This window comes from Trachurus japonicus, chromosome 2, assembly GCF_045865225.1.
Source record: "Trachurus japonicus isolate A0001 chromosome 2, Traja_1.0".
NCBI classification, from domain to species: Eukaryota; Metazoa; Chordata; class Actinopteri; order Carangiformes; family Carangidae; genus Trachurus; species Trachurus japonicus.
Window position 1 is genome coordinate 3,246,401 of NC_140908.1, and position 12,300 is coordinate 3,258,700.

The following is a 12,300-nucleotide window of genomic DNA, read 5'->3' on the forward strand; positions in this document are numbered from 1 at the left end:
ATGCATTTTAATTAATGTGTTTTATTTTATATTTGTGCAGAAAGAATCACATAAAAAGGGCTGTTACATAGTAAAATATAATATTAGAGACATCAACATGAAAAATATAGAAACTATTTTATGTACATGTTATTTGTGACTTATTAAAGTAAAATTTTTAGCTGCTGAATAAAAACCAACTTCAACTTTTCAACTCAACGTGTGAACATCCTTTCTCTCAATTGTTTCCTGCCTGTCTTCCTGTCCTCCGTTCCTTTCCTGCTCAATAAAACTAGTTTTTATCTTTAAACTAAAATGAACCGACGCCTCATGTTGAACGAGTCTTGACTCATGACAAGTTGAATAAATGTGAATAAAGCACACAGAAAAAGACTGTGGAGAAACTGTCACCAGGTGGCGAGAGGCTGCTGTTGCACCTCACGGTCAGAGGGGGGCACTGTGGTCCCTGAACGCACCACCATGATCAATACTAGATGACAAATAAAAGTGGATTTAAGACTGTGCAGGCCTTGGCTGGACAAACACTGCAGATATTGAGATTATTGTGCAAGAGGCAAAGTCTTTGAAGGCTCAGACGGACAGTGTGTTTGTGTGTGTATGTGTGTGCGTGCGTGTGTGAAGGCAGCCAACATCATTCCTGGACCATGGGACGGAGTTAAATCAGCTGTAAAATAAACCAGTCTGATGATCATGTCTGAACTCTTTCTGAAATTTGCATTAAAAAAAACTGATAAATGCTGTTTATTTGTCTCGTGCAGGTGATTTATGGAGGAAATACTTAGCTTTTTGCACAAACCGTTGATTCTTCAGTGTGATATTTGTAGTGTTTCTGTTTTTATGTGGATTTTTCTGCAGCGTTTTGCGGAGTCAACATAGTTACATGTGGACGATGCACAAAGATTCATTTGGCTTTTTATATGTGAAACATTTAGACAAGCCTGTTACCTGGAGGAAGCATCACATCACCTGACCTCCTTCTCTTTTCTTTACTTTACTTTTCTTTATTTTTTTGGTGAAAATTGATTTTCTTTAGACAAAATCTGGAGTTGTAGCTTCATTTACAGTAATCTGTAGTCTGTTTTTGTTTTTGTTAGTGAAACCAGAAGTCGACACGTTCTGTTCTGTTCTGTGTCTTGTGATGAATTAACTTATTATAAAAGCTGCTGTTGTGTGTGTGAGCTCATCTCTGATTGGCTGCTGTGTGTGCGTGTGTGGGGGGGATTGTGGAAAGAAGAGAGGGAAAAAGGAAGGAAAGAAAGATGGAGGGAGGGAACAGATTCATTCTAGGAAGGAAGAAGGAAGGGAGAAAAGAAAGAAGGGAAAAGGAAGGAAAGAAAGATGGAGGGTCAATTGGATCAAAAGAGGAAGGAAGAAGAAGTAAGGATGAAGGGAAGGAAGGAAGGATTGTGGAAAGAAGGAAGGGAGAAAGGAAGGAAAGAAGGAAGGATTGAGGAAGGGAACAAATTGGGTCAATTTGACACAGAAAGACAACAGGAGGGTTCATCTCTTCAGGCTCTGGACAGGAAGCGCAGGTTGATGGGCTTCGCCGGGATCATCAGGATTCGGACTTTGGGCTCCACAGGCGTGGCGCCGTCCTCGGGCCGGACCTCGTAGTGCTGCATCAACTACACACACACACACACACACACACACACAGGTGAGCGTTGTGTTTGTTCAGTGAGGCGTTCAGGTGTCAGTGTGTCTGTGGCTCACCCTGCTCAGAGCGAAGTACATCTCCAGCTCCGCCACCCTCTTCCCCACGCAGGCGCGCACGCCCACGCCGAACGGGATGAAGCTGTACGGGTGGTGCTGGTGGAAGCCCAGCGCCGCTCGGGACTCAACGTCACGGAGCCAGCGCTCCGGGATGAAGCTCTCCGGTTCGACAAACTCTGTCCCGTCGTGACAGGCGGCGTAGTGACACAGGTGGAACTGAGTCTGAGAAGACAGAAGAAGAAGAAGAAGAAGAAGAAGAAGAAAGGTTAAAGGGATAGTTCATCATTTTGGCAAATTGGCCCATTGCCATAATCCCTATAGTCATAGCAGTAGGTTCGTTACCTTTAATTGTCGGTGCAAGCTATTTTTAGAACGGCGGAGCAGAGCCGTGAGCTGCTCAGAGCTATGCTACGGAGGCTCATGGGATTTCTTGGTTTCCCTCATCAAAATCATCAAATACACAATGCAACAACTCCACAACGCTCTGGTGGACAAGTTGTGAGCTGCACATTCACCACGCTATGAGATAATAACACAACGTTACCAGACAGAGTTGTTTTAGAGGGAAATTCATGCAAAACCGCTGATGCACGTTCCCGTCAGGGGCAGTTTTTCATCAAGCAGTCTCTGTATTTCCCTCTAAAACAACTCTGTCTGGTAACGTTCTGTTATTATCTCATAGCGTGGTGAATGTGCAGGTCACAACTTGTCCACCACAGCGTTGTGGAGTTGTTGGATTGTGTATTTGATGAGTTTGATGAGGGAAACCAAGAAATCCTCTGTAGCGTAGCTCTGAGCAGCTCACATCTCTGCTCCGCCGTTCTAAAAACAGCTTGCACCGACAATTAAATGTAACAAACCTACTGCTATGACTATAGCGATTATGCCAATGGGCCAATTTGCCAAAATGTTAAACTATCCCTTTAAAGCTGAAGGACGACGTACCTTCTTCGGGAACCAGTAATTGTCCAGAATGACCTCATTCTCCGACACAAAGCGTCCGTTTCCGGGGACGACGGGATAAAGTCTGGAGGAGGAGGAGGAGGAGAAACCAGATGGTCACGTTCAATCAACGCTCTGTGACCTGCAGGTGTGAACTCACCACCTGGGCCGTTGCACCACACGTTGTGTAAGGTTTGTGTTCACATGCCTGAACCATACACCTCTGGGCTGTGTGTGTCTCTGTGTGTGTACTCATGTGTGTCACGTTGGCCAACATCCAAAACACTGTCAACTCTTCATCTGACTCATTAACACTCAGAGAGCAAACAGCCTCAGCCCTGACTCTCACTAATCCTCCAACTGAATCCAGTCCAACGCTTCCAGTGTTTTGATTTATCTTACTAATCTTTATTTGTATTAAAAAGGTCAAATGAGTAAAAAAAAAACAAAATTTTAAACATTTTAAAGATCCCATTTCACCACACCAGAGCTGGACTCTGAGTAACGACGCCTACAGCATTAGTGAGTCAGGCTGACTCCGCCCACTTCCTGCATAACGACGACCATCATCACACGTCCACGCCTGAACAGAACTTCAGTCACATGACCACGTGCTGAGCGTTTGGTAAACAGGAAGTGGAACGTGCAAAAAATACTCTAAAGTGGACAAAACTTGGTTGGCGAGACCCGGTCAGGAGGGTCTCAACCTCTGGCTTTTCAAAATAAAACACCGTAGCTACCGGGTATTATTAATATTAGCTATTATTAAAGGGATAGTTCAACATTTTGGCAAATTGGTCCATTGCCATAATCCCTATAGTCTTAGCAGTAGGTTCGATATCTTTAATTGTTGGTGCAAGATATTTCTAGAACGGCGGAGCAGAGCCGTGAGCTGCTCAGAGCTACGCTACGGAGGCTCATGGGATTTCTTGGTTTCCCTCATCAAACTCATCAAATACACAATCCAACAACTCCACAACGCTCTGGTGGACAAGTTGTGACCTGCACATTCACCACACTATGAGATAATAACACAACGTTACCACACAGAGTTGTTTTAGAGGGAAATTCATGCAAAACCTGCTGATGCACGTTGCCGTCTGGGGCAGTTTTTCATCAAGCAGTCTCTGTATTTCCCTCTAAAACAACTCTGTCTGGTAACGTTGTGTCAAATACACAATCCAGATCAAATAACAGAACGTTACCAGACAGAGTTGTTTTAGAGGTAAATACAGAGACTGCTTGCTTAAAAACTGCCCCTGAAGGCGGTTTTGCATGAATTTGCGTTGTGGAGTTGTTGGATTGTGTATTTGATGAGTTTGATGAGGGAAACCAAGAAATCCCATTATCCTCCGTAGCGTAGCTCTGAGCAGCTCACGGCTCTGCTCCGCCGTCCTAAAAATAGCTTGCACCGACAATTAAGGTAACAAAATCTACTCCTAAGACTTTGGAGGATTATGGCAACGGGCCAATTTGCCAAAATGTTGAACTATCCCTTTAACATTATTACTGGAGGCTGGAGAGGTTCAGTTCATTAGATAAAGCATCTGTAGTGAGAGTGCAAATTTTAAAATGGAGGATATGTTTAATCCACTGGCTTCCTATAACGATAAAAGTTTAACATTTTGAATAAGATAATCAAATGCCAAGTCAAATTGAATTCAAAATAATAAAAAGAAAAGAAAAAAGGAATATTAGTGGTCGAAGGTCATGCTGTCAAAATAAGAGCACAGACCGCAGCGTCTCCTTGATGACGGCCTTCAGGTACGGCATCCTGCTCAGGTCCTCGGTGCTCGGCTCCCGTCTGTGGGGACACACCGAGTTCACCTCGTCGTACAGCCGCTGCTGAGCCCCGACGTTTCTCGCCAAGTGGTACAAGGTCCAGGACAAGGTGTTGGACGTCTGGGGGGAAACACACACACACACACACACACACACACACACACACACACTGCTTTAACGCATTTTCTTCTGTATTTCTCTCGCCTGGTCTCTTTGTGCGTTAATCCTTGTAAAACTTCAGCCCTGTGATGCACAATCATGTAATTGACATCCTTTTTTTCAGGACAACCTGGGCTTTCAGAATATTCATCCTGTAGCGGAATCATGTGAATGTAGAAAAAGATATATGATCAGAAAAAGAAAAGAAAATTAAAAACGGAAAATAAATTTAACATATATTTGTTAGAAACGCACAGAAAATGATATGAATGTCTTTGTAGACACTATATAACTGTTCTTTGAGGTCTTGGGGATTAGGGGAAAAAGAATGAGGGCTCCAACTATGACACAAAATATATTATTTACATTATTTACAAAAATGCCTCATTCGCTGGCATGAAAACATCATGTGTCACAGGCTTTTTTGTGAACGAACTTTCCTTCCATATGATCCCATTTCTTGGTCTTAGTTTGTGTAAAATGCGTGCATGGTAATCTGTGCATTATTTATTGCATCTACGGCTGATCCGGGAGATAGAAGCGAAAGAGTAAAACAACAACACCACCGTCGTAAATGATGGCACCACCGACCTCATCACGCATCTGGAGACAACGCTGCAGCTTCTCAACATGCACACTCAGAGGAAACATGATGGTAAAATGATCTCATCTGTTGTGATGGGAGGAGGAGGTGGTGATGATAAGACCTGGGTTATTATGGCTGCAGGGACCCAGGTCTACGTTGTCAAACCTCCAGCCCGAGGATAAAACAGTGGCAACAAGTCTCAACCTCACCTGGGAATGCAGCCAGACAGGCTCTGCTGCGATCGGCTCTGGATCTGTGTTTTTCCTGCAGCCTGACGTTTCTGCTTCCCTCCAGTCAAACCTATCTGCTCTGCCTGGATGTTAACCTCCACTGTGCGCTGGCTGCTCAGCCGTGCAGAACACAAGTGGTTTTGGTTTTTGCCAGCGTGTTTGGTTACACAACGTTCCTGCTCCTGCAGCTGGAGCGTGCACGCCGCTCTTGTTGTTGTTGTTGTGGTTCTGCAGATGTTGTGTCACATGTCACAGACTCTGGCAGCGAGTCGAACATCAGGACCGACGGGTCGAGTCCACCACGCCTCTGACGTTAAATACGCTGCAGGCCGGGGCGTCCTGATGGACCAGTGGTTAGAGTGCACACACTGAGCCCTGAGCTGCTGCAGGTTGCATGTTTGATTCCCAACACGCTGGACCACAGCCAGTGGACAGCCTCTGTCCTGTCTAATTCATGGAACTCTGCATGTTACTGGTTGTTCCTCTATGTAGATATATTTATATGCACATGTTCATTCAGGGTTCTCACACCCACTCCGGCTCTGTGCTGCTCCTCTGGGTCCACAACTGGAAACACTTATCAACCCAGAGTCGTCAGTTTTGGAGCTGGGATGTGATGAATCTTTTTCCATTCATTGACTTTTTTTCTCCTTCAATTTCCATGGAAAACTGGTCAAGCATTTTCCAGGTTTTCTTAATTCTGTTATTTACTTCGTACATTTATCCCCCACAGCAGCATTCTCCCATTCTCGTTATCACGCGATCTCCTGGTCGGCGCCTCGATGGAGCATTTCAAACTTGACCCAGATGTTCAATCAGACTCGAGAGTGAACAGATAAGATCGACTCTGAGCCTTCGACTTCACGTAGACAGCGTCAAACAAACGGTTAATATCTGACCTGCCTGTGAATCAACAGGCTGCGATGTGAGACTCGTGAGTTTGTGAAACACTGGCAGGAAACATTGGTAAAGAAGACAAAAGCATGTTGAGAAATCACAGCTCATTCGCACTTTCGCCATTTCCGTGAACCTGCTCCCTGAATAACAACTAAATAAGGTCAGAGGGAAATGATCTGCATCTCTGTTAGTGGAGTGATTTATGTCACTTCCTGTCGTTTGCCAGGAATACCATGGATGGTTGGGCCTCTCCGTCCAGACTCCTGGGCCAAACACAACAGCTTCCAACCAGTGGTCGGGTGTCAGCAGCAGAGCGAGGCTTAAAGACGCAGGCACAGGTTTAGATGTTAATGCCGAGTTATAAAAAGTCAAATTCACCCGTTTCAGGTTTAAAAACATCAAAACTTCCAGGTGTTAGAAAGATAATGAACCCAGCGATGGACAGAGGAGACGAGGACGATGATGCTGAGGTACACGCGAGATAACAAACATGTCAGATTGGAAATAATAGACGCAAGATTACATCCCTAGGGGCCTTGAACACACCGCTCCAGTCTTATCAGCTGTATGGTTTGTCCCCAGGCGACATTTACTCGACATGTAGCGGCTTGTAACCTACGACTTTGATATTGCTCCATGTTGAAGATTTAATTAGGAGATTTGTTGCTGTGTCTCTTTTCATCTCATCAAGATAATTAAAGCAGAAGTAAGCGGAATGTTTGTGTTAATATACTGTAAGTCTTAAATCGTTCTATCTTCCGACAGCAATCACTTCTATAGAGTGTTTGGTCTGAAACACGGGTCTGTCAGTCACTCTGCTCTGCTGTAAGCCGAGGAGAAAACTTTCCTTGTATCCTACAACCTTTATCCAATGAGGAGAGAGAACGGCATAAAGCGGCGGTCCTCTCTGTGTGTGCAGCCAAGGGATGCGCGTGAATGTGGTGACGTAGGGACGAGGGCGGGGACTGCTAACTGCTAACAGGAAGTTAGCCAAAACCACCGGATCGCTTACTTCTGCTTTAATAATGTTCTACGTCATCATCCTCACCGTGTCGACTCCTCCGAGCAGCAGCTCTGTGACGCTGATGTAAACCTCGGCTCTGCTCATCTGGTCGGACGACAGCAGGTGGGTCAGGTACATGCCCTCGGCCGGCTCGCCGCCGCTCACCTGGGCCTCGATTTCAGCCACTCTCCTGTCGATCAGCGTCTGAGCTGAACGCGCAAACACATGGGTGAGAAAAGCAGAAACCGAATCCACACCTGGAGGCTGGACCGAGTCGTTTCCGCCGCCTGCCTACCGACGTCGTAGAGGTCGTCCCACGCCTCAACGAAGCGTCTCCAGAAGGGGAGGACGCCGCGGCTCCAGCGTGGGAACAGGATCACCATGTCGGACAGGCTCAGCATGTCGTTGACGGCGGCGATGAAGCGCAGCGTTTCCTGGGGGATGTCCTTCTGCAGGCAGCCCAGCCGGGTCTCAAACAGGATGGAGGAGATGCCTGCAGCAGGAGGAGGAGGAGGAGGAAGAGATCAGGGAAAGGGTCAGAGAACCACTTCCCTCTGCGCCAACAACCCTCTTACCACTGTTCCCTCTAAGGTGTTTTACTGTGCAATTGCACACTCAAATGTACCCGACTAGTTTACTGTTTATTTCAGAGGGGAAAGTGTGGCGTGGACAATGTTTCCATCCCTCTCTTTCATTGTTTGGAGCCCATTGGCAAAACATAACAGTTACAATTTTGCAAGCTCTCTCTCACACTCACACTCACACAGACACACACACGCACTGTGGTCTGTAGTGCAACTACGATTTAAGTTTTTGCTCGAGAATTATTATTACTGTTCATATCAAGAATGCTTCAGTGCCAAGAGTTGATGACACCAACTTGATGGTCATATGGCAATAAATGCAAAATCTATTTTGCCAAAACAACATTGTATTTTGTTCTCATTAACTGTAACTGACCTAGATATGGAGTAGCCTTTAATGTTGTCAAAATAATCTGTTATTAATCATTATAGTAATAGCCAATTGTATTGATATTTGGAGTTGGAGAGGTGAGGCCATAGCACCAGCATGTGGATGTACTGTGTAAGCTGTTGCAGTCGCTCAAGCAGGTCTTCAGGGGAGTTGAATTTCTGCTCAGGAACATTGCCTCTTACCCTCAAAACCAAACTTGTAGAGCTCGGGCGCCAGGTCAGAGACCGTGACCCCGTCCTGGCTGCGGTGGCGCAGGAGCTCGATGCGCTGCAGCAGGTCTCCCACCACCAGGTGGATGGTGGAAGCGAAGGCCGACACCTCCCGCAGCTTCAGCATCTTGGGGTTCAGGACGCGGCGGAGCCGGTACCACTCCGGTCCTGTTCTAGAGAGAGACAGAGCTTTTAAAGGGATACACCAACATTTTTTTTGTGTGTGTCTTGCCTCACTCCCGAGTCCATGACAAGCAGATAGACACCATCCTTTCGACTGTGCATGCACAAGGGAAATACGGGCAGAGCTGCCACACAGCTCATTAGCTTAGCTCAAACGCTGGAAGTGCATAGGTAATGTTAGCCGGCCTCCTACCCGAGGCATTTCATTTTAGCTCTAAACTCTGTAAATATATCACTTTATCGACATTTCAAACATTTTTAGGTGAGAAAGTAGCCGTTAATTTGTCAACAAATACAATTTTGTCCGGACGAATTCAGCGCTACTCAAGCTAGCCGTTGTGACCAACGCACTTCCGGTTACTTTCACAAAATAAAACACCCGTTGCCCTTTACATACAGAAAACCATGATGATAGAATTTGTGCTTTTACTTTGAAATAGGAAGCTAACCTACCCTCCATGTAGCTAGCTTGAACCAAAATAAACCGACTTTGCTTGAACCCTCCGTTTTGACCGATCTCGTCCCGTTAGCGGCAAGATGCCTTACCGGAGAGTTTTGTCAGCTCTGAGACGAAGATCGGCCCGCCGGTTTCCGTTTAGAGTTGCTGAAGAGTGTCTCTGATGACTTTAGGTGGAGGCAGGCTAACACTACCCATACACTTCCAGTGTTTGAGCTAAGCTAATTAGCGACTTTAGGTGGAGGCAGGCTAACACTACCCATACACTTCCAGTATTTGAGCTAAACTAATTAGCGGTGTGCCAGCTCTGCCCGTATCTCCCTTGTTACTGCACACACAGTCGAAAGGATGGTGTCTATCTGCTGGTTATGGACTCAGGAGTGAGGCAAGACACAAAAAAATAAATCTTGGCATATCCCTTTAATGGTTCTTTGAATTACGAACCTGAGGGGACCCATGAAGGCACCATGAGGAACCCCCCACACACACACAGACACAGGAAATGACACTTGAAGGTTTAGTGTTAGTCCTCACTCCACGTGCAGACCGTAGGCCTGTCCTCTCAGCTCCCTGTATTCCTTCCAGTGCGACAGCTCGGCGCGGACCGGGTACCGACCCTCCTGTTGGATCACCTGGGATATGAGCGCCGGACTCGCCACGTTGACCAGGTCGAACGGGCCGAACTTGGAGCGCCAAATGGGCCCGTACAGACTCTTCTGTAAACCCTTCAGCACACACACACACACACAGAGGGACAATTATTATTACAGTAGACGTTCAGTTCAGTGACTGTGTAAATGAATTCTGCAGCTCTGCAAAGTGCTGGAAGATGTTGTTCACTTCAATTCCTGCAGTAATCAATATATCACTAACACTAACTAACTACACAGGATTCTGGGTAATTATTCAACACAAACTCAGACAGCCCAGACTTTAAATCTGAACATTACCACAATATGCAAATTACACTCCCTGTCATGTTGTAATTCTAGTTTTTAAAACTCTTCTGAACAGAGTTATTAGACCTGAGAATGTTCCTGATGTTATCATTAAATACTAATAATTATGGTGTTAGTGTCAGTTTTGACCTGAGTCTTAAATCAGCTGTAAAATACACAAAAACTATTATTTATCATCCCATTAGTTTCTCATCTCTTGGTTACATTGTTAGGCTTCCTTAAGGTTGGTTTTGCACATTTCAGTTTTAACTCTAATTACTCTAATTTTAACCAGAGCATTTTAGAAATTTGTGGAAATGTTTTTGTTTGTTTGTTTTATTTTGTTAAAATAGAGGTTCCTGACAAAGTCAAAAAGCCTTGATGCTATAAACCAATTTATGTGGTACTTGTATGCATTTAAAACCTGAAAACGGGTCACCGGTGACCCGAAGGTTAAACACAGATAAAACTAACATTAGACAGTGTATAATCTCACTCTGGAGGCAACACACGGTGATTACCTGCAGTAGGTGACTCTTGTCCGCGTATCCTTTGACAAAGAGCCAGTACAGAGTGGTGGACATACTGGGTCCGGGCAGGTCATCGATGCTCTTCAGCCGTCCTGCCTCTGAAGTGGTCTGACTCTGGACGTTCAGGTTTCTTCTGGCCGAGGCGGCACCGAGACCGGACCGAGCCGCGGGCTGGATCCGCGCGCAGAGCGCAGAGAGCCGCAGCGCGCGGACAGAGCCCATGGTGGTGGAGACGGAGACGGAGCAGCGCGAGGCGAGCGGAGAGTCGGAGTCAAAGTGGTTGTTTCTCGCCAAAAACTGATTTCCGTCCGTGGGAGCGCGCACAGTCTGTTGAAAATTGTAGTTTACATAGCTCTACAGCTGCTTTCATCAGGATCTAACACCTGTACACGGTTTAGCAAATCTTTAAATAGCTAAATGACTGTTGTCTTGCTCGTAAGGTGTTTGCCAGTCCAACAGACCGAAGGCTGTGTATTCCTCTTTTCTCGACATGTGAACCAGGCATTCCAGCCCTGCTGCGTCAACAAAGACATTGGCACACAGAGTTATACTGTATCTAGAAGATACCACTTGAAAAACGAGTAAAGGGCCATATTAATGCATGATTTGGAGTTTTTTTCTTTGCCAAAAATTGATTCAAGCTCCTGATGTTTCAGTGAAAGGGAGTTTCTGCCTCCAAATGACTTCATGTCACTCACCAGAGCTATATTAAAAAGATTTACCTTAACCAGTAGGCTACTTTAGGCTACTTCTTACCCGTTATTACTCGACCATTCCACTTCAGACTGATAGTAGGCCACTTGACCTCAGGATGACGCCCAGAAAAAATCAGGCCAATCTGATTTGCCATTTCAGAATAAAAGCCCTTTGAACTTCCATATTTCAATGTATTCTATGTACATTAGGATTCATATTTCATAAAAACTACCCGTTATTACTCAACCATTCCACTTCAGACTGGTAGTACTAGACCACAAGATGACACACAGAAAAAATCAGGTCAATCTGATTAGGAATTTCAGAATAAAAGCCCTTTGAACTTTTAAATTTGACTGGACTATATGTACAGTAGGATTAATTGTTTAAGAAACAAACAAAAATAAACTACCCGTTATTACTCAACCATTCCACTTAAGACTGATAGTACTAGACCTCAGGATGACACCCAGAAAAAAACAGGCCAATCTGATGTGGAATTTCAGAATAAAAGCCCTTTGAACTTTTTTATTTGACTGTACTATATGTACAGTAGGATTAGGCCTAATTGTTTTTTTTTTTTTAAACTACCCGTTATCACCGTTTCTTCTCTCCCCTCCCCGTTTTCTTCTCTCCCCTCTTCCTGTGTGATTGTCAGCTGACCTCAGCTGCAGTGATGCCAAAGTCTGTCCCATTCCAGTGGCTATAGTGACGTCCATGAGTCTGTTTCACTCATGCAGTCTATGGTTTCACCTTGTGTTTCTGAGCAGGAGATGTTGCCCTCTGCTGGTTCTTCATAGGAAGAAGCAAATAAAGAGCTTCGAGGGTTCCTTGAGGAGGCTACAGCGCTGGATCTGTGCATCAAAGTCAAGATTCATGCAGCTGTAGCACAAAGTGGAAATGGAAGGTTTGTTCATTGGGGTCATAAAGTAGACTTAGGTGTTCTGTTCTAATACAAACATATTGTTCTAATACTATATTTTAAAGGGTGGAGTTGTGA

The 12,300-nt window shown here is 45.2% G+C and overlaps 1 protein-coding gene across 1 annotated transcript; it reads right to left on the reverse strand.

The window, feature by feature from the left end:
- Positions 1-1,338: 1,338 nt before the first annotated feature.
- Positions 1,339-10,832, reverse strand: cyp27a2 (cytochrome P450 family 27 subfamily A member 2). Its single transcript, XM_085795510.1, has 9 exons — positions 10,596-10,832; positions 9,671-9,861; positions 8,470-8,669; positions 7,608-7,805; positions 7,358-7,521; positions 4,391-4,557; positions 2,659-2,740; positions 1,714-1,935; positions 1,339-1,625 (listed from the first exon to the last, which is right to left on the reverse strand). The coding sequence occupies exons 1-9, from the start codon at positions 10,824-10,826 to the stop codon at positions 1,509-1,511; spliced, it is 1,572 nt and encodes a 523-aa protein (XP_085651636.1). The 5' UTR covers positions 10,827-10,832; the 3' UTR covers positions 1,339-1,508.
- Between the last annotated feature and the right edge of the window lie 1,468 nt (positions 10,833-12,300).